Here is a 22,165-nt window from a genome sequence, read left to right as displayed (position 1 = left end):
GTGCATAACCACTGCTGTGACTAATAGTGTAAAACAAGGGGGTGCATAACCACTGCTGTGACTAATAGTGTAAAACAAGGAGGTGCATAACCACTGCTGTGACTAATAGTGTACAACAAGGAGGTGCATAACCACTGCTGTGACTAATAGTGTAAAACAAGGAGGTGCATAACCACTGCTGTGACTAATAGTGTACAACAAGGAGGTGCATAACCACTGCTGTGACTAATAGTGTACAACAAGGAGGTGCATAACCACTGCTGTGACTAATAGTGTAAAACAAGGAGGTGCATAACCACTGCTGTGACTAATAGTGTACAACAAGGGGGTGCATAACCACTGCTGTGACTAATAGTGTAAAACAAGGAGGTGCATAACCACTGCTGTGACTAATAGTGTACAACAAGGAGGTACAGTTGAAGTCGGAAGTTCACATACACCTTAAACAAATACATTTAAACTCAGTTTTTCACAATTCCTGACATTTAATCCTGACCAATTTATTTTAAGAATGTGAAATGTCAGAATAATAGTAGAGAGAATGGTATATTTCAGCTTTTATTTCTTTCATCACAGAAGTTTACATACACTTAGGTTGGAGTCATTACAACTCATTTTTCAACCACTCCACAAATTTCTTGTTAACAAACTATAGTTTTGGCAAGTCGGTTAGGACATCTACTTTGTGCATGACACAAGTCATTTTTCCAACAATTGTTTTCAGACAGAATATTTCACTTATAATTCACTGTATCACTATTCCAGTGGGTCAGAAGTTTACATACACTAAGTTGACTGTGCCTTTAAACAGCTTGGAAAATTCCAAAAAATGATGTCATGGTTTTAGAAGCTTTTGATAGGCTGACTGACATCATTTGAGTCAATTGGAGGTGTACCTGTGGATGTATTTCAAGGCCTACCTTCAAACTCAGTGCGTCTTTGTTTGACATCATGGGAAAATCAAAAGAAATCAGCAAAGACTTCAGAAAAAAAGTTGTAGACCTCCACAAATCTGTTTCATCCTTGGGACCAATTTCCAAATGCCTGAAGGTACCACGTTCATCTGTACAAACAATAGTACGCAAGTATAAACACCATGGGGATCACGCAGCCGTCATACCGCTCAGGAAGGAGACACGTTCTGTCTCCTAGAGATGAACTTACTTTGGTTCAAAAAGTGCAAATCAATCCCAAAACAACAGCAAAGGACCTTGTGAAGATGCTGGAGGAAACAAGTACAAAAGTATCTATATCCACAGTAAAACGAGTCCAATATCGACATAACCTGAAAGGCCGCTCAGCAAGGAAGAAGCCACTGCTCCAAAACCGACATTTGAAAAAACACCACGGTTTACAACTGCACACGGGGACAAATATTGTACTTTTTGGAGAAATGTCCTCTGGTTTGATGAAATAAAAATATAACTGTTTGGCCATAATGACCATCCTTTTGTTTGGAGGAAAAAGGGGGAGGCTTGAAATCCGAAGAACACCATCCCACCCGTGAAGCACAGAGGTGGCAGCATCATGTTGTGTGGGTGCTTTGCTGCAGTAGGGACTGGTGCACTTCACAAAATAGATGGCATCATGAGGCGGAAAATTATGTGGACATATTGAAGCAACATCTCAAGACATCAGTCAGGAAGTTAAAGCTTGGTCGCAAATGGGTCTTTCAAATGGAAGTATGACTAATAGTGTATAACAAGGAGGTGCATAACCACTAGTATGACTAATAGTGTATAACAAGGAGGTGCATAACCACTAGTATGACTAATAGTGTATAACAGGGAGGTACATTACCACTAGTATGACTAATAGTGTATAACAGGGAGGTACATAACCACTCGTATGACTAATATTGTATAACAAGGAGGTACATAACCACTAGTAGGACTAATAGTGTATAACAAGGAGGTACATAACCACTAGTATGACTAATAGTGTATAACAAGAAGGTACATAACCACTAGTATGACTAATAGTGTATAACAAGAAGTTACATAACCACTAGTATGACTAATGGTGTATGTTGCAGTGTTGACATCATTTCTAACCTTGCTCTCTCTCACTCATGGCCGCAAGGGCCAAGTGGTTTCTGTGGCATCGCCACAAAATCTGCCTTTGCCATGCGGCTGGGCTACAACTACCCCCGAACCATGCCACCCCATCTAATTCCGTGAGGTCATGGACAGAACAAAGTTTGAGTTTCATTGCACCATATACCAGAATGTTGGCAACATGGAACTGCTGAAAAAACGGCCAGATGGTGCTGCACTCCTTCACCACCCAGCAGAATGGCTACATCACGGCCACAGGAGGCACACTGCTGCAGCTCAAAAAGGGGGGTGAGATCTGCCTGTCAGCTAACTATGGTGGCAACGGCATGAGCTCTGACAGCTTCTCTCAGGGCACCTGATCTTCACTGTCTGGAGCCCATCCTGACCTGGACACTGATCCCAAAACACAACCACTCTGACACACAGGTTAGAACTAAGCTAAGGTTCTGGATTTTAAAAGGGAGATATTTTATTTTTCTTTCAAAAGACTCTTTTAACTAATGATAATCTTTATCACATCTACAATGAAAAGAGAGGTCAATTGACTGTTTTGTTATATTTGCACTGAAGTTTGTTATACTTGCACATGAGTGGGAGAGTCATTGCATGCCACATTGGTCTCTCTTCCTCTTTCCTCTATTTTTCACGTTTTTTCACCAAACCAACACCAATGCCTGAACAGTTTATCTGTGTGTTGACCCAATCCCTCTACCCCCCCAAACCCAATTATTGTTGTTAGATTAAATGAATGTTACCACATCAGGGAAATGCAATGTGATCACTTTTTGATTGTTAATTGCATTATTTATTCTAATTATTGGTATGTGCTTTCCCTCTTATGAATTTTAGGGCTAATTAAATGATATAGTTTAGGTCTTGCACATAAAACACATAGGAACAAAATCTAACTTAATATATGCTAATTATGAGTTTTTGGGTGATAGTGAAATTATGACAAATAAGAACAAACTCAAAACTATGCTCAGGGAGCCTACCTGCTGCATTGGGTCGGGAAAACCATTCAATTCTAAAGCTAAAGACTGAATATTTATGTAGTAAACTTCAGATGTAAATTATTTTAAAGAAAATACTTAAAAAATAGATGTTGTATTTTCACATATACCGGATAGGTGCAGTGAAATGTATTGTTTTACAAGGTCAGCTATAGTAATACGGTGCCCCTGAAGCAAATTAAAGTGCCTTGCTCAGGGGCACAGCAAAACATTTTTTCAACTTGTCGGCTTGGCCCTTCAAATCTGTTTTTGAAAAAACTATTATATTCTGACTGTTTCATCTTTCGAAAAAATGAATACAAATAAATACAACAATAAAATAACACATGCACATACTCTGTGCTTTCTGTCACCTCAAGTCAAGACTTGCCCTCACATTTTTGGAGTAGCGAGACACAGCACAGCATGCACTTCACGCTCAACCAAAGGGGGGCGTGAAGGTTCCACCTCTGCTCGCGCACTTTTCCTCATGTGGAAGATGAGTATAGGGCTTTTCACAAAATACGAACATTTTCATGACAAAAATTCATAAACGATCATATCATCATACCAATCCCTATGATTCAAACACATTATACATCGTTATACTTTTATTTAAAAAAAAAATGTTTTTGCTCATTGAGCTACAGATTTCACTTATGGGGCACGGTTGAGTGCAATAGGCCTAAAAATGTGCAAAAAATAAACCAACTTCTCACCCTTGGATGCCCAGATATTTGCCTATAGGCAATAGTGTGTTGGTTATCGCACATGTAATTAATAATCTATATACACTGACTGTACAAAACATTAGGAACACCTTCCTAAATTTTAATTGCACCCCCACTTGCCCTCACAACAGCCTCAATTCATCGGGGCATGGACTCTACAACGTGTCAAAATCGTTTGACAGGGATGCTTGCCCATGTTGACTCCAATGCTTTCCACAGTCATGTTAAGTTGGCTGCATGTCCTTTGGGTGGTGGACCATTCTTGATACACAAGGGAAACTGTTGAGAGTGAAAACCCCAGCATACTTGCAGTTCTTGACACACTCAAACCGGCGAGCCTTGCACCTATTACCATACCCCGTTCAAAGGCACTTTTGTCTTGCCCGTTCATAATCCATGTCTCAATTGTCTCAAGTCTTAAAAACCCTTCTTTAACCTGTCTCCTCCCCTTCATCTACACTGATTGAAGTGGATTTAACAAATGACATCAATAAGGGATCATAGCTTTCAACTGGATTCATCTGGTCAGTCTGTCATGGATAGAGTAGGTGCTCATAATGTTTTGTACGCTCAGTCTACGTAAGAGTCAAGAATGTGCAAAAAAAAAACTTTTTGTGCATAGGGAAAAATTGGAACAAAAAAATTGTCTATATACATAAAACTACTATGGACAGGCTATAAGCTATATGGAAAACAGACAACTTTAACATTTTGTCAACTTTAACAGGCCTATTAATGTTATAACCAATCATTATTAAAGCAAACTAACATTTTTCGTAAACATTTTCACTAACAAAAACGTTTTATTACTGAAGATAATGATTTAGAAAAACAATAGGCCTACAATAATACAGGCAGAGGATAACAGAAGATGTGGTTTGACTGCGCACCATTTTAATTGTTGATGTATATTTTCCCCGGGGACTGACCTTACTTAAATAAGTAAACAAATAAATGAGCGCAATATATAGGCTAGCATCGATACAGACGTGGTGGACCGCATTATCCCATTGTTCTCACCGGAGTGGAATGAGCGGACGGGAACCAGCTGCTGCGTCCCGGGCCATCCCCCACACGCCCCTGTGACCTCCTAGGACTTGAGTGCCATCCACAGAGAGTGGCGCTGGTAGGCTACTCCCGTGGGAGCGAGGGAATGCTTGTAGAGGGAGAGTGGCACACCGTACTCGATTGTTCTCTCTAGCAGTCACTGATTCCTCGTTCCACCCCGCATAAACACGCGCGGATGACAGTCTCCGTGGCTTACATTGATTAGAAAGCCGTTTGTCTCGCTCAAGGTGGTTTGAATATTTTTGCTAAAATATCACAGCCAACCAATTAATTTTTCTTTCGATGTGGCTACATGGCTAGATCTACCCATCTGTGAAGCATTTTTTAGAGTGCACTAACGTTACAATTACTGCTAGGCTAGTTCGCTGTCATTTAGAACTGACAAAAATTGTGTTGGCATGAGTCCCGTTTGTCTAGCCACCCTCTCCGTGCACAATGCTCCTTGACTTGTGAATGGAAGAGCAAACACACCAACGCCTACATTGAGGAAGTTCTGATTCATTCAAGGCTTCTGAGGAGTCTACTGTTTTAGGCCAATAGTCCTCCTCCATTAGTCCTCAAGTCAAGAAGGTCTCTCTCATGCCAGTTGATGACTCCTTTCACCCAAGAGGAAATGGGTAGCCTACATAAAGCAGGTGGGCTACAGTTCACAATAAGTAGACCTAGACAGAATGCCAAAATACTTGTGCGGTTATTTTAGTGATGGTGCTATGTCATCTCGGTGTAGACATACGGCTGTTTTTTTGTAAAGTATTGTGGAGGAATTCCCAAGATGTGCATTACTTCCTTCAGCATCTGTAGTTATTTAATGGTTTCTGGTTAAGCAGAGCTGTCAATCAAACAAGTCGGGATGCGGGGAAGAAGAGTGTGGAACGAACACGGGAGGGGGCGGAGATTCAGTGGCAAGGATTCCGCAAGACTGTTCTTATAATTGGGGGAACATCTGACTCTGTTGCGCGCTGGCAGATGGTCGGTTGAGGCGGGGTCGAAGGAGGGAGATTTACGTTCATTGTTCAGGCGCTGGAGCTCAGTCCAGAGACAATAGCCTCCGCAAGGAGCAAGGGATGTAAAAACTTTTCTTTTCAGATTCAGAAAGATGGATAAAGAAAGCAACGGAAATTAATTTTTTTAATCTGGAAATTAAAACGCATAAAAACGTTTGCCAGCTCATCGAGCACATCTGTCAGGCCTATAGAAACATGCAGTTGGTCAGCAATTGTAATGTAAATCATGCAAATAACCTCAGTAAAACGCACCATACACACCTGGCCAGTGTTTATTGCAGACAGACAAACTACAAATGTAACGGTTTTTCTGCACAGGTTCTTCAGTGACATGACATCCTCATGGGAACGGATGAGGTCTAACTTTCCAACTGCAGAATATGTTTGATAATAAGGTTGAACGTATTTACAACTCAAATGTTGTTAAATGAATTAAACACGGGTTCACATCATATTTATATCAGCATGATATCTGATTCCTCTATTATGGAACATTTTGGAATGTGCAGAAAATAAATATTCATGATCTATTTCGAATGATAGCCTTTCCAATGTACACATAAAACCACATTATTTTTCATGGATGTTTTGTCATTGCATTGGCTGTTGTTATAATGTATATCATTATTTATCATGTGTTCATTTGAAACGTATCAAACATATATCTGTACCATTTTAGACAGAACTTCCAACCATGTTGCCTCAGACTCACAGCACTGCCTTGGATGAGCAGCACAAACGTATGCAGTGAAGAGTAATAGACCAACCAGACTACAATTGTTTAGCACGATGCCACTGATATCCTTAGTCGAACCACAGCTTTCAATCACTGCGCATTGTTCGTGTCAGACAGAGCGCGAGAGCGTGGCTGGTTGAATAGGCAACGCGCCTGCCGGGTGCGCTCTTGTGTTTAGTGATGACTCGACTGAAAACGCCAAATAAGATGTTCAGGATGGTTACTTTAGACTTTTAATCCAGTTATCTGATTAAAATACAATTAGCAATAGAATGCCTAACGCAAGAAATATAACTGAAACTTTTGCCAAATTTTGAATAGCAAACTAAATAGACCAATAGTTTTGTTGGAAATGCAATATGTGTAAAGAATAATATTACATTTGACCTTTTTTAAGTAGCCTAGACTTAAATGCTCAAAGTGTAGGCTTAGTTGCTTTCATATTTCAAATTGACCTTTTTCAAAGGGAATGTACAATATAGCAGCGAAGATGAATAGACCAACCAGACTACAATTGTTTGTGCACCACACTGATATCCTTAGTAGAATCACAGCTTTCAATCACTGCGCATTGTTCAGGCAGAGGAGACAGAGCGCGAGAGCGTGGCTGGTTGAATAGGCAACGCGCCTGCCGGGTGCGCTCTTGTGTTTAGTGATGACTCGACTGAAAACGCAAAATAAGATATTCAGGATGGTTACTTTACACTTTTAATCCAGTTATCTGATTAAAATACAATTAGCAATATAATGCCTAACGCAAGAAATATAACTGAAACTTGAGCCAAATTTTGAATAGCAAACTAAATAGGCCAATGGTTTTGCTGGATATAGCAATATGTGTAAACAATAATATTACATTTTAAATGTTTTAAGTAGCCTAGACTTAAATACTAAAGAAACTTTAGAAAAATGTGCTACACGGTGTTAGTTGTCTTTTTTCAGAACTTTCATATTTCAAAATTACCTTTTTCATTTTGTTATTTCTGTTATTTCTTTCGTTTTGCATGAATTTGCTGACTTAACTTATTTATTTTCTCACATGGTAATTGCGTGCATGCAACACTGACAAATCGTCAAAAAACGAAAAATAAGTAATAAATATATTAGGTGATTCTTATCAATGGCTGAATTAGTTAGTCACTGCAGTAAATAACCTAGTCCCAATATGAACGCCTATTGTGTTCACTGAAATTATCAATTTTTGATTTCAACATTGAAGAATAATTTGTTGAAACACAAAATCAAGCAATGAATATAATGTAGCCTGATAGTTCGATAGTCAACAAATAATAAAGCTCCATTGTATGAATTCATAATTTAACCAAATTGATAAAAGTAATACATAAACAAAACTATATTTAGTGACATTTTATATTCTTATTTGTATAATCAATTAGCCTAAACAGCTGAATTGTTGTTTATATTATCCCACTTTCACCTGCAATCCGAAGCAGTCTTTGGTAGGACTTCACTAGAGAAAAGTTTGATGAAACATGAGAGCTATAGGCTAGCTGGATGCTAAAATTGGTATAAGTCCAACTAACGGAGGCATTTTACACCAATGAGAGCATCAATTTCAACAATCGGTCCCCCATAAGGCAGTGTAGCCCCTCCTCCAGACCCTATCCCGGCAGAGGAAGTCATTCATGCTCCAGGACAGTGAAACGTTATTGCCAACCCTTCGGCCTATAGATTCAAAGAGCAAAAGGTCTCTGTCTACTCTGTTTGAGAAAGATTCTTTCACCTGTGATTTTAGGACTTTCGTGTGGAAGTGTGTGCATGCATATCTGTGGTGTGCATATCTACGGTGTGCATGAGCTTGTCGAGGAGTGCTTGCGTGTCCACCAAACAGGTGATCCTTGTTTATGTTCGAACCGACGTTGGACGTTACCGATCCCCTGCTCTTGGACAATGATTGCAGTCCAACAGAAGATACATCATCTATTGCCTGTTTTCCTTCATGAGCACGTTTGAAGACAAGCAGTATTATTTACTTTGGGCAGCTAAGCCTCAGTCATCTTCCAAGTGTTCGATAGCACAGTATCCTGGAACTGACCTTCCAGTTCTAGTTTCCCAAAGTCATATCGCTCTCTCGTTTACTCTGAATTTCTCCAAAGAAATAAAAGAACAGCATTTGGTTTGTGTTTTAAATGTACGGGATCCAGGAGCATCTCATAAGAGACGTCAGCGGATTAAAAGAAAGAACTCTGGGAGAGGAGATGGATCCGGTCCGGTCCTGGGTGCGTAATGTCGGTGTTGTCGATGCTAACGTAGCGGCGCAAAGGTACAGTATACCTTCATGTTCTCAAGTCCTTTGTGGTATTTTGACGAAATGAACGAGTCAATCTGTCTTATTGGCAACACAACATAAAACACTATTGCGGACCTATAAGAAGTGAATTAGACATCTTTAAGCATGCACGAGGAGTCGATGTAGGCTATTATGTAGGTAGTTTGTCTCACTTCAATATCCAAAAGCATATTATGCTAGGGAAATAATTAATACAAGTAAACGACAAAATAACCTATGTGCACAGATCACCATAACATAGCCCATAAGTGACCGGTGGTGCCAAGCGGTCAAATATAACGTATTTTTGTTGATTATGCTCATGCCTCTTGTTTGATACTCATTGACCTCAAACTTCTCCAGACTTGGGATGAAACGAAAAAGCAACAGGTCGTCTTTGGGAGTTAATGGCCGGCGGTAAAGAAGGACAAATGTAGAAAAATAGATATCGAGCATCCCTGGCTTTGTGTGAGAGTGCGGCTTGTCCGGGGTACGCGCTGTCAATAGCTAGGGGTGTCACGAGCATGAAAGGGATAGAGATAAAACAAAACAATTAAACAAAAACGCATTCTGTCACGAAAGCGAGCGCCCGGAATAATGTTATTTTAGTGAGGATCACACCTCTTGGCTATTCAATTTGTATGAAGCGCATGAAACGCTTTTAACAGTTCGAGTCTGTAAATGTATCCATGTTGAATTATTCACTAATTATTTTATATCTCCATCCAGTTCTCTGATCACCATAGTTTAGGCCTATATCCAATAGGCTAATTACGATGTAAGTTGATAATAATAATAACCCAATAATAATAACAATACAATTATATTGGTGTGTCTACTGAAATATTATTCAGTAGACAAATTCATATTTATATTGTCATCCCTTTCCCCAAAAGAAAGAGCTTGGAGAAAAATCTAAATGTATTTTGATCAATTAGGCTATCATTATATTATGCATTGGACATTTTTGCTCAGTGCTTTTCATACTGGTTTAAAAGTAACTTTGTGAATTCTTAATGTTAAAATACTCCAGTACATATACAGTCTGTTATGATAGCCTTGGTATAAATTAGCCTTAAAATACTCCAGTACATTTACAGGCTATTATGATAGCCTTGGTATAAATTAGCCTATGTTTATATTATTCAAAGGAGAACATGCAAAAAAGTAAGCATGCAGACAAGGCAGCCTAACATTAATGTCAAAGGTGTATTTGCCAAAATAAACAGATGTTTGGTGCTAGGACAAACTTGTAACACATCTCTGTTATTTGGTGTGTTCGGTTAAGGTTATGACTGACGTTGCAAATGTGCGTTAACAGTCTTTTCATATTTTAGATGTATTTTTTTGCAAACGAAACACGTCTCGAGTCATTTGTTGATTGAAGGCCTTTATCACATCATGAGTATCTACTTTCATAATAGGCTACTCACTAGATATGGTAACTTTACCTAAAATGTATCTGATAGTTATTTGGCATGTGCATTTCTAAATCAAACCTATGTTGTACAGCTAGAACCACGTAACACAGTTCAGACGTGTTCTATCAGTGTTTATTTGGTGGGAGTCCGTTTGAAATCGGTTAAATGGACGGTGGTACAGGCCCGCGCTTGAGTATTGAGTTGGCCTATAGGCTAGGATCCACCTATCAACATAACCTATTATTCTCATCCTGTAGGAAAATTATAATTAGCGTATTCTGCTAGATCTACATTATGCATGCGAAAAAATGTAGGCAGCGCACAATTATCCAATCAAAGCAAATGTTAATTTGTCAGACTTTGAAACTTTTAGTCCTTGAACTTTTCAAAGGTCAAGAGGATGAAGGTCAGCATGAATTCCAAAATAACTTTCACAGTATAAAAAAAAAACGTTTTATCTGAAAGAAAGAAAACCTTTAAGGTTTGGAACTTTATATTGTGCAGCGTCAACAAAAACCAGCCTTGGTGTCATCTAGTGTAAGAGGCGAAGCATCAATAAACAACCAGTGTTAATTAAGCTGCAGGCATCCACGTTTGGGGCAAGTCAAACTTTGACCCACCCATTAATGATAAAAACACACTGAGAGGAGTGTTAGGATATTTTTTGACTTCCTTTCATTCCACCATCGATCATCTGTGATTTCCTAGATAGGTCATAAATAGAAAGTTACAGTCATTGAACCCAATGTTTTAAAACGTTTTGAAAGGCGTTGAATTGTTGCTAACAAATAATCTAAATTTAAGCTCGTGAAAATTAAGCATCAACCAATAATACAGTTAGACTACAGTAATAGGCAATTTATTTATTTTAATATGAATTAAGCATATTAATCATGTAGGCTCAAATTCATCCCGTTTTTCCACAGTGTTTGTTCAGTGAGTATTTTTCAAAACGAATTTCTTCCATATTGCCATTTCTGACCAATTCCTGTTGCAATAGTTGTTGAATCTAGAAATGAAAAAACATAACGATCAGGAAGCATAGGAAAGATGTTCCTTTCAATAGTATTTATAAACACTCCAGACTTCTTTTCCTTTCATAATGTACTTTTCTCTGCAAATAAATGTATTGTTCATTAGACCTATATTAGCTCAAAGTCTAAACTCAATAACCCTATAATTATTATCTTGTAGCATATAGAGTTGACCTTATTAAACAGTGATTGCAGTTGTAAGAGTTTTTGTTATGTGTGCCTGAGGATTGTGATGTAATGTGAGTTCACTCTCCTAATTTCCCTCTCCTCTCCTTTCCACAGTGGTGTAGCTCTCTCCAGGGCCCACTTTGAGAAGCAGCCCCCCTCTAACCTGCGCAAGTCCAACTTCTTCCACTTCGTCCTGGCACTCTATGACAGACACGGACAGCCTGTAGAGGTGGAGAGGACTTCCTTCGTGGACTTTGTGGAGCACGACAAGGTGTGTGTGTTTGTTTGTTTTAGTTTGTTGAGTGTGTGAGTATATTTGAGAATAATATGTATTTCTCTTTATTATGCATGTCCGCTTTGGCTATTGTTTACCAGAAATACTTTTTTAAAAGTTGGTAGCTATTACAGCAGTACTATCCAGCAAAGCTTTAAGCTGATCACATTTGTACAACCCGTAGCAGGACATTTCTGTGCAGCCAGTAGTCTACATCCAGGCGTTTAACTTGACCTTCCACATCCCCTATAAATCTGAGTATAATGAACAGCTGACAGCTCAATGTAACACAAGCCTCACTCCCAATAAGCTGAGCTGATGATGAGCGATTGAAAAAGAATACCTAATGACTAATTAGCAGCCTTCCTCATTAGTGGGACATCACTACTTTTAAAAATGCAAATTACGCTTGCCTCTGTTAAGTTATACCATGTACACATCATCAAAGTCTCTTTTCCTCCCACCCCCATGTACGAAATACTGCTGAGGGGAAGAAGTAAATTCCTCAGGTCAGACATAGGGCCAAAAGAAGGAGAGGAAGAGGTGCAGAGTGGCACTCAGATCAAGAGAGAGAGAGTTTAGAGAGAACCAGAGAGACAGGGCAGGGGAGGGGTACACTGCCCATGGTGGGAGCCTTGTGCCCAGTGTTGATGGATGGTTTTGCCTTGTGGTTAAACTTGAGCTGGGAGTGTGGGGCTTGTGGTCCAAACTGGTAACAGCTCTTCCCTCAGAGAGAGAAGAGGGCACTGTCCTGTCAACAGAAGTTAAAACACTGTTTTGTTTTACTGAGAGTGTGAGAGGGAGGGAGACATGGAGGGAGGGCGACAGGGAGAGAGGGAGAGAGGGAGGGAGGGCTCCACTCTGGGCATCGGTGCTAATGCCAGGGCTGAGGGCTGTCAGTGTTTCTCCTAACGCCACACACACAGCCAGGGCGAGGCAGAGTGATATGACGGCTGCAGAGGAGTTCATTTTCTGCATGGTTAACCTGGCATCTGGTTTTGTTTTGTTGTTATTCAGAGGTGGAAGGGTGATAAGGGGAAATAAATGTTCCTCTGTGTATATGAACACAACATTATATTCCAGTCTCTACTGTATCTCCACTGTCGATTTCTCTCTTTCTCACTTTTACTCATCTCTTTTAATCTGTCCATTGTTTTCCTTCTTCTCTTATCTCTCTTACTTTCTCCCCATCTCTTTATTCCTCTTTCTGCTCAGAGATGCCGGCTCCCTGGGTTATTGGACCAAAGAGCATTCCTTTGAGACCAGTTAGGGATAGACTAGGAAAGGGAGAGAAAGAGAGTGGTGTAGAGCCAGGGGGAAGAAGGGATGGAGGAAGGGAAGTTTCTCCTTCAAGGTCGACTGCACTGAAAGAGTTTCCACTCATTGAAGCACACACACACACGCACAAAGGCACACAGACACAGACACTCAAAGACATGCAGACCTATACATATGCACACATGAGCTTGTGTGGACATTAACTGTTGCATACATGATCCTTTGTACACTGTTGCATGTGATCATAAGGATCCCATGGCTTTAGGATTTCACATCAGACATGTGGCAGTTCAACTTCTAAAAAGAGGAGCTAACTCAAGGTTAAGGACCTTGTTCTGGAGCCCAGTGTCGGGTCCTGTCTACAGGGTAGGGATCCCTCTGATCCCACACCAGTTCCAGGGATGTAGTGAGCTTAACTGTGCTTAACTGTAACCCCACCGCGCTATAACTGCATGACTGCATTGTGTGTTTGTCTGTTTGTCGTCTCATTCCAAGGAGCAGACGGGAGAGAAAACCAACAACGGCACGCACTACAAGCTGCAGCTCCTCTACAGCAATGGTGAGTACACCAGACCTCCAAACCACCCTGGAATCACATGAGGAGCAGCATGTCCCATTCATGTCAGTGTGAGAACTTGGGCATTCAGGAGTTGATATGGTCTGTGTGGTTTCATGTCTCTTGATTCTTTGTCCCGGAGACATTTTAGTGTTTGACCACTTTAGAGTGGGAGGAGAAACAGGTTGTCCTGAGCCAGACCACTGACCAAACACCATTATTCATCTCAATGGTCTGGCCATGGAATGGACATGATATGGACATTTGTTCCAAATATAAGAGGAAAATCCCACTTTCCCCCAACCCCCCACTCCCAGTACTCTTCTACCTACCTCTTCCTCTGCCTCTCATCCGACCTCACCCCTCTTCTAAATATCTATCCATTCATCCAATCACTGAGTTATTTAAGCCCCAGATTTAGTTGTGTGTGAAGCTGCTCCAGGCCCCATAAACAGGGAAACGAGGTACACGGTGCCCCCCATGGTGTTACAACATCAGATAAGGGATGTGCACAGAGATTTGGGTTCCCATGAGCCTCCACTGCCCCTACTCTGCCATCCCTGTGGCACCCATGGGAGAGGAGATGAAAGACATGTAGCAGAAAGACCCCGACCATACACACTCATATACATGCACACACACACGCCTGGCTCTGCACCCTCCCTTTCCCCCCCACTTCCCTCTAGTGATATCAAAGCCCCCCCGATTGAGACTTTGATGAGGGGAACCCGTTTTAAAAGCAATACTCTGCATAGTAGGCTCCATAAAACAAAACCTTGGATAACATGCTGCTCTTCAGAGGCAATTCATTACATCAACGTGGTTTCTCTGTTCTGTGTGATTCTCAGCAGCCTACAAGGAAGTAAAACCAGTGTGTTTGAAGCGCCCAGAAACCAAAGGTTCAGGTGTTTTCTAAAAGCATGCTGGGAGGTACTCTGTGTCAGATCCCAGAGCTCCTAAAGCCCTCAATTGATCCTGATCTGAACTGTATGGATGACCCAGGAAATGGCCATTATGGGAATCAAATCAATGTCCAGTCTAAAACACTCATATCCCATGCCTTCAGGATTAGGTTGTCTTTGTGAGGTTAGTTTATATTCCTCTAATGGCCGTGTTTATGTCTGTGTGCAGGGGTTCGTACAGAACAGGATCTTTATGCACGACTTATTGACTCCGTCACTAAACAGGTAAGGAACCCTGTTTTCCCTGACTGGATTTAGCCTGCTGTGCAGCTCATGCTTACAGCTTGATTGATTGCACATGAAATCAAATGCCCCCATCACCCATGCTCCCTCTCTCTCAGCCCATATCATATGAGGGACAGAACAAGAATCCTGAAATGTGCCGGGTTTTGCTCACTCACGAGGTTATGTGCAGGTGAGTCAAGTCATATACGCATGCACACACACACACACACACACACACACACACACACACACACACACACACACACACACACACACACACACACACACGCACGCACACACACACACACACACACACACACACGCACGCACGCACGCACGCACACACACACACACACACACACACACACACACACACACACACACACACACACACACACACACACACACACACACACACACACACACACACACACACACACACACACACACACACATCCTTAAAAATGTATTTGGGTTTTGTTTTGATGTGTCTGAAATGTGGTATGCCATTTGGAAATAAGACTGGGTCTGAAATGAAAGTGTAGCCAGTCCGTCATCAGGCTTGTTACAGTGTGAGCCCCCTGCTGCTCTCCATGTCCCACGCCAGCTCCTGTTTCTCTCTGGAGCCTCCCTCACAGATAAACAGGGGGAGGTATGGGGCCACTCTACCTTCAACCTCCACTGAAACATGTTAAGGGAATAATCAGCCCCCTAACCCCCCACCCTCATCACCACCTCAGAACCTTATGTTATGCATGGACAATGATCTACATAGGAACGATGTTGAGACATAAGAATTAGAGTAGTTTCTCACAGTTCTGAATGATTTAGTTTCTAACAATGTGCATGGAAACTAATGCATATGTAAAAAGAATAAGACAGTGTGTCAGGAATGGGTCAGGGTGGAAGAAGAGAGCTGCCGTTATGGTGCTTTTGGAAGACGGGGCTTCTTCACCATGCATGCAGTGCTTTTGGAGGTATGGAGCAGTGGAGGCTGTTGAGGGGAGGATGGCTCATAATAATGGCTGGAATGGAGTAAATGGAATGACATGTGTTTGATGTATTTGATACCATTCCAGTTATTCCACTCCAGCCATTACCATGAGCCCATCTTCCCCAATTAAGGTTCCACCAACCTACTGTGGTAAGCAGGTAGGAAGAGAAGGACACAGTGAGAGAGAGGTAGTGTTGGTGTAGTGGGGCAGTGGCCCAGGGTTTGAGGGCAGGAGGGGGAATGAGAGGGTGGTTGGGCAGGGGGAGAGGGTCTAAGACTGAGTGGGCTTTGCCATTGTGTAGCCAGCAGATGCCCGAATGTAACTCACAGCTGGCTAATAACAGAGCCAGGGAGGCAGAGGGCAAGCGTCACAGCTGGGGAGTGAGGCCGTCTGACAGGGGGGCGGAGGGAGGGTGGAAGGGGGCAGGGCAGGGCCAAGCTGGGACACGAGAGGGGTGAGGTGAGTTATAGGGGTGGCAGATGGTTAGGGGAGGGGGCACTTTTGTTATGCAGCGGAGGGGACTTGTAGGGGGGGGGGGGCTCCACGGACAGGACTGCTGACGAATTGTAGGATGCTGTGTGGGTGTGTTGATGTGTTTGTCTGTGTGATGGGGTGGGGGTTCTCTTTGATTTTGAAATCCATGTGACAGATTGCCAGGCTGGTTTTTCACTTTTGAAGGGTCTCTCCCTGTTTGTATGATACCTTTTCTTCCCCTTTCTTTTATTTTCACCTCCCCTCCTTTGGCACTTTTTGTTTCCCTGGATCTGTGCAGTCTGCAGTGCAGTCTGGGACAGTGGTCGGGCCAGAGGAAAGATTAGTCTTGTCATGCTGGTTTGTTTCACTCACTGTGTTGTTGTGTTTTCTGTTTGTTATTTTGGAACACAGTCGCTGTTGTGAGAAGAAAAGCTGTGGAAACCGCAACGAGACGCCCTCTGACCCGGTCATCATTGACAGGTAACGACACCTGTCACTCACTCACACTAACCAGACAACGTCAAACAGCCCAACTGAGCCTATGTTCTACTGTCTCCTCCTCAACTGTCCCTGTCATGCCTTTAAGATGTCCATTGTCCAGACATGCTCAGATGCAGAAATACTCACACAATTAATAATTTTGATAGAGCAAGAGAGACAGAGAGAGAGAGAGAGAGAGCAAGAGAGACAGAGAGAGAGAGAGATCTGGCATCTTCCCCAATATTTGGAACCAAGGACTGATCACCCCAATCCACAAAAGTGGAGACCAATTTGACCCCAATAACTACCGTGGAATATGTGTCAACAGTAACCTTGGGAAAATCCTCTGCATTATTATTAACAGCAGACTCGTACATTTCCTCAATGAAAACAATGTACTGAGCAAATGTCAAATTGGCTTTTTACCAAATTACCGTACAACAGACCATGTATTCACCCTGCACACCCTAATTGACAACCAAACAAACCAAAACAAAGGCAAAGTCTTCTCATGCTTTGTTGATTTCAAAAAAGCCTTTGACTCAATCTGGCATGAGGGTCTGCTATACAAACTGATGGAAAGTGGTGTTGGGGGTAAAACATACGACATTATAAAATCCATGTACACAAACAACAAGTGTGCGGTTAAAATTGGCAAAAAACACACACATTTCTTCACACAGGGTCGTGGGGTTAGACAGGGATGCAGCTTAAGCCCCACCCTCTTCAACATATATATCAAAGAATTGGCGCGGGCACTAGAAAAGTCTGCAGCACCCGGCCTCCCCCTGCTAGAATCCGAAGTCAAATGTCTGCTGTTTGCTGATGATCTGGTGCTTCTGTCACCAACCAAGGAGGGCCTACAGCAGCACCTAGATCTTATGCACAGATTCTGTCAGACCTGGGCCCTGACAGTAAATCTCAGTAAGACCAAAATAATGGTGTTCCAAAAAAGGTCCAGTCACCAGGACCACAAATACAAATTCCATCTAGACACTGTTGCCCTAGAGCACACAAAAAACTATACATACCTTGGCCTAAACATCAGCACCACAGGTAACTTCCACAAAGCTGTGAATGATCTGAGAGACAAGGCAAGAAGGGCATTCTATGCCATAAAAAAATACATAAATTTCATCATACCAATTAGGATTTGGCTAAAAATACTTGAATCAGTCATAGAGCCTATTGCCCTTTATGGTTGTGAGGTCTGGGGTCCGCTCACCAACCAAGACTTCACAAAATGGGACAAACACCAAATTGAGACTCTGCACGCAGAATTCTGCAAAAATATCCTCCGTGTACAACGTAGAACACCAAATAATGCATGCAGAGCAGAATTAGGCCGATACCCACTAATTATCAAAATCCAGAAAAGAGCTGTTAAATTCTACAACCACCTAAAAGGAAGCGATTCACAAACCTTCCATAACAAAGCCATCACCTACAGAGAGATGAACCTGGAGAAGAGTCCCCTAAGCAAGCTGGTCCTGGGGCTCTGTTCACAAACACAAACACACACTACAGAGCCCCAGGACAGCAGCACAATTAGACCCAACCAAATCATGAGAAAACAAAAAGATAACTACTTAACACATTGGAAAGAATTAACAAAAAAACAGAGCAAACTAGAATGCTATTTGGCCCTACACAGAGAGTACACAGCGGCAGAATACCTGACCACTGTGACTGACCCAAAATTAAGGAAAGCCATGACTATGTACAGACTCAGTGAGCATAGCCTTGCTATTGAGAAAGGCCGCCGTAGGCAGACATGGCTCTCAAGAGAAGACAGGCTATGTGCTCACTGCCCACAAAATGAGGTGGAAACTGAGCTGCACTTCCTAACCTCCTGCCCAATGTATGACCATATTAGAGAGACATATTTCCCTCAGATTACACAGATCCACAAAGAATTCGAAAACAAATCCAATTTTGAAAAACTCCCATATCTACTGGGTGAAATTCCACAGTGTGCCATCACAGCAGCAAGATTTGTGACCTGTTGCCACGAGAAAAGGGCAACCAGTGAAGAACAAACACCATTGTAAATACAACCCATATTTATGCTTATTTATTTTATGTTGTGTCCTTTAACCATTTGTACATTGTTAAAACACTGTATATATATATATAATATGACATTTGTAATGTCTTTACTGTTTTGAAACTTCTGTATGTTTAATGTTTACTGTTAATTTTTGTTGTTTTTCACTTTATATATTCACTTTGTATGTTGTCTACCTCACTTGCTTTGGCAATGTTAACACATGTTTCCCATGCCAATAAAGCCCTTGAATTGAATTGAATTGAGAGAGAGCGAGAGAGAGCGAGAGAGACAGAGAGAGAGAGAGAGAGAGAGAGCGAGAGAGAGCGAGAGAGACAGAGAGAGAGACAGAGAGAGAGAGAGAGAGAGTGAGAGAGAGAGACAGAGAGAGAGAGAGAGAGACAGAGAGAGAGAGAGAGAGAGACAGAGAGAGAGAGAGAGAGAGAGAGAGACAGAGAGAGAGAGAGAGAGAGACAGAGAGAGAGAGAGACAGAGAGACAGAGAGAGAGAGAGAGAGAGAGAGACAGAGAGAGAGAGAGAGAGAGAGACAGAGAGAGAGAGAGAGAGAGACAGAGAGAGAGAGAGACAGAGAGAGAGAGAGAGAGAGAGAGGGGCAGAGAGAGAGAGAGAGAGGGGGCAGAGAGAGAGAGAGAGAGAGAGAGGGGGGCAGAGAGAGAGAGGGGGGCAGAGAGAGAGATTAGAGAGAGCGAGAGAGAGCGGAGAGAGGCGAGAGAGAGCGAGAGAGACAGAGAGAGAGCGAGAGAGACAGAGAGAGAGACAGAGAGAGAGAGAGAGAGAGGTGAGAGAGAGAGACAGAGAGAGAGAGAGAGAGACAGAGAGAGAGAGAGAGGAGAGAGAGAGACAGAGAGAGAGAGAGAGAGACAGAGAGAGAGAGAGAGACAGAGAGAGAGAGAGAGACAGAGAGAGAGAGTAGAGAGAGACAGAGAGAGAGAGAGACAGAGAGAGAGAGAGACAGAGAGAGAGAGAGAGAGAGAGGGGCAGAGAGAGAGAGAGAGGGGGGCAGAGAGAGAGAGAGAGAGAGAGAGAGAGAGAGAGACAGAGAGAGAGAGAGAGAGAGAGAGGGGCAGAGAGGAGAGAGAGAGAGAGAGAGGGGCAGAGAGAGAGAGGAGAGAGAGAGAGGGGGGCAGAGAGAGAGAGAGGGGCAGAGACCCATGTGGTTCCTGTGATGAGACCTCACAAATCAGCCGTTTCTTTTATGGCCAGTAAAAACAGAGGAGAGGGAGGGTTAGTGAGGGCAACGGGAGAGCCCCTCCTCCTCTCCCGTTGCCCGCAGGGTGTAGATGTGTAGGGGTGGTGGCAAGGTGCATACATGTCTGCATATTAAATGTGTGGGTGAGTAGGTACAGTCCGTGTGTGTGTGTGTATATATTTAAGAGCTTTCCTCTCGGTCTGTTGCTGTGCCAGATCCCTGTATGGCACTGAGGCATGCGTCTGTGATAATTAGTGTCTCTGCAGTATACCTGTCGGTACTAATGTAAGCATCTGTGTTTGTTAGTGACTGTGCTCACATACTGTATATGTCTGTCTGTCTGTCTGTCTGTCTGTCTGTCTGTCTGTCTGTCTATTCGCTTGTCTCCTTTGCTCTGGTTGGTCAGCACACAGAACACTGTGGCGTCCCCTTACACTTAGTCCACACTGTCCTACTAAAAATACCTCCTCTGTACACAGTCCTAACTCCTGCCAAATATATGAATACAAAAATATTCCTATCAGAATCATGAAGAGTTAGGGTCTATCGTGCAATGTGAGGGTTATGTATTGTCTGTAGATTCCCTACCTGACAGTCAGTTATCAGGCTTTAGGGAGACGGAGCATTACCTTAATGGACATGTGTGAGGGTTTCCAGGTCCCAGGGATTTTGGAAGTCACACCGTATCTGCCTGATATCAGCTGCTGTGATAAATGCTCATAAGCAGACCTTCTGTACAATGGTTTTTCTGTGACGTCATCTCTTCAACCTTCATCGCCCCTTCCTTCCCCTCACTCTTCCTCCCTCCCTCTCTCCATTCCTCCAAAAATACATCCCAAAATGTCAAAATTTTTCTCTCCCACTTTCCCTCCCTCTTCTGTCTTTGTCTCTCTCCCCCCCCCCCCTCTCCTCCCTCCTCTGTCCGAGCTGGCCGGCAGTTGACAGTGTGTCTCAGAGGATCTCTGCTGAAGATAGTTTTCATATAACGGAAAATTGGTCTGTTGTTTTTTGAATTTTCCCAGAATCCCTAGTAGCAGCTGTTTTTCTCATTTGGCGCATTACTTTCCCAACGACCCCCGTCCTCTTCCTCCATCTTCCATGGCAAAACCACTCCAAAGATTGTTTATAAGTAGCGCAGGGGGCTTGTGAATTGGAGGATCTATGTCAGTGTGTGGGCCTGTGCAGGCTGATGGTGGTACTGTGAGGATGGATTTAAATGGGATCGTTGACCTACTGTACCCTCTAATCACACTGGGCCCATCCAGGTCTGATAGGGGGTTATTCCCTCTTGACAGGCCCATGGATCCCTCTCCTTGGGGACCAGCATATTAGCAGTTATGTCATTTGGGATAAGCTGGTGGAATTTGTTGCAGCGTTCCACTGTGTCCTTGCAGAGATCTCAACTTTATTTATTGTGGATTTGTGTGTGTGTGCATGTGTGCATGTGTGCATGTGATAAATTGCAAGAGAGAGTGAGAGAATGTGTCTATGTCTGAATAAGCTCATATGTATATTGTTTGTGTATGTGTACATGGATGTGCACAGATGTTTATTTATTTATGTATGTATGTATGTATATTGATGTGTGTGCAATTGTGTATGTGTCGGTGACCCTTTGCCTGACCCTTTCCCTGAGTCACTGCTTGGGGCCTAAATGATTCATGTGTGTATGTGGAGGGGGGAGGTGGGTGAGGGTGGCTGTTTCTGAGGCTGCAGTAATCAGCCTCCTGCTACCAGCCCCAACACCTGTTCTCCAATTAATATGCAGCGTGCTGGGGCCCACCCGCTCCTACTGCCGCTACTACTGCATCTCCATCTCTCTCTCTCTCTCCCCCTTTCTCTCTCTATCGCTCTCTCCATCGCTCTCCCTTTCTCTCTCTATCGCTCTCTCCATCAGTCTCTCTCTCTATCGCTCTCTCTCTATCGCTCTCTCTCTCTCTCTATCGCTCTCTCTCCCTTTCTCTCTCTATCGCTCTCTCTCTCTCTCTCCATCGCTCTCCCTTTCTCTCTCTATCGCTCTCCATCGCTCTCCCTTTCTCTCTCTATCTCTCTATCGCTCTCTCTCTCTATCGCTCTCTCTCTCTCTCTCTCTCTCTCTCTCTCTCTCTCTCTCTCTCTCGCTCTCTCTCACTCTCATACTCTTTCTCTCTATGGTCCCCCTCT

General features: G+C 42.7%; 1 protein-coding gene across 3 annotated transcripts in view; it reads left to right on the top strand.

The window, feature by feature from the left end:
• Nucleotides 1–8,258: 8,258 nt before the first annotated feature.
• Nucleotides 8,259–22,165, top strand: part of LOC109895122 (transcription factor COE2) — a 53,637-nt gene continuing 39,730 nt past the window's right edge. For 2 of the 3 annotated variants that reach the window (XM_020488775.2, XM_031830021.1), the window contains exons 1-6: nucleotides 8,259–8,872; nucleotides 11,616–11,772; nucleotides 13,549–13,612; nucleotides 14,741–14,796; nucleotides 14,913–14,986; nucleotides 16,677–16,745. In XM_020488775.2, coding sequence (XP_020344364.1) covers nucleotides 8,739–8,872; nucleotides 11,616–11,772; nucleotides 13,549–13,612; nucleotides 14,741–14,796; nucleotides 14,913–14,986; nucleotides 16,677–16,745 — 554 coding nt within the window. In that variant the 5' untranslated portion in view covers nucleotides 8,259–8,738. The remainder of the gene's footprint in view (nucleotides 8,873–11,615; nucleotides 11,773–13,548; nucleotides 13,613–14,740; nucleotides 14,797–14,912; nucleotides 14,987–16,676; nucleotides 16,746–22,165) is intronic. The other variant, XM_031830022.1, reaches the window with a different exon arrangement.

This window comes from Oncorhynchus kisutch, linkage group LG8 (genome assembly GCF_002021735.2).
Source record: "Oncorhynchus kisutch isolate 150728-3 linkage group LG8, Okis_V2, whole genome shotgun sequence".
NCBI lineage: Eukaryota > Metazoa > Chordata > Actinopteri > Salmoniformes > Salmonidae > Oncorhynchus > Oncorhynchus kisutch.
Note: the sequence above shows the minus strand (reverse complement) of the source record. Positions and strands in the feature narration are given on the sequence as shown.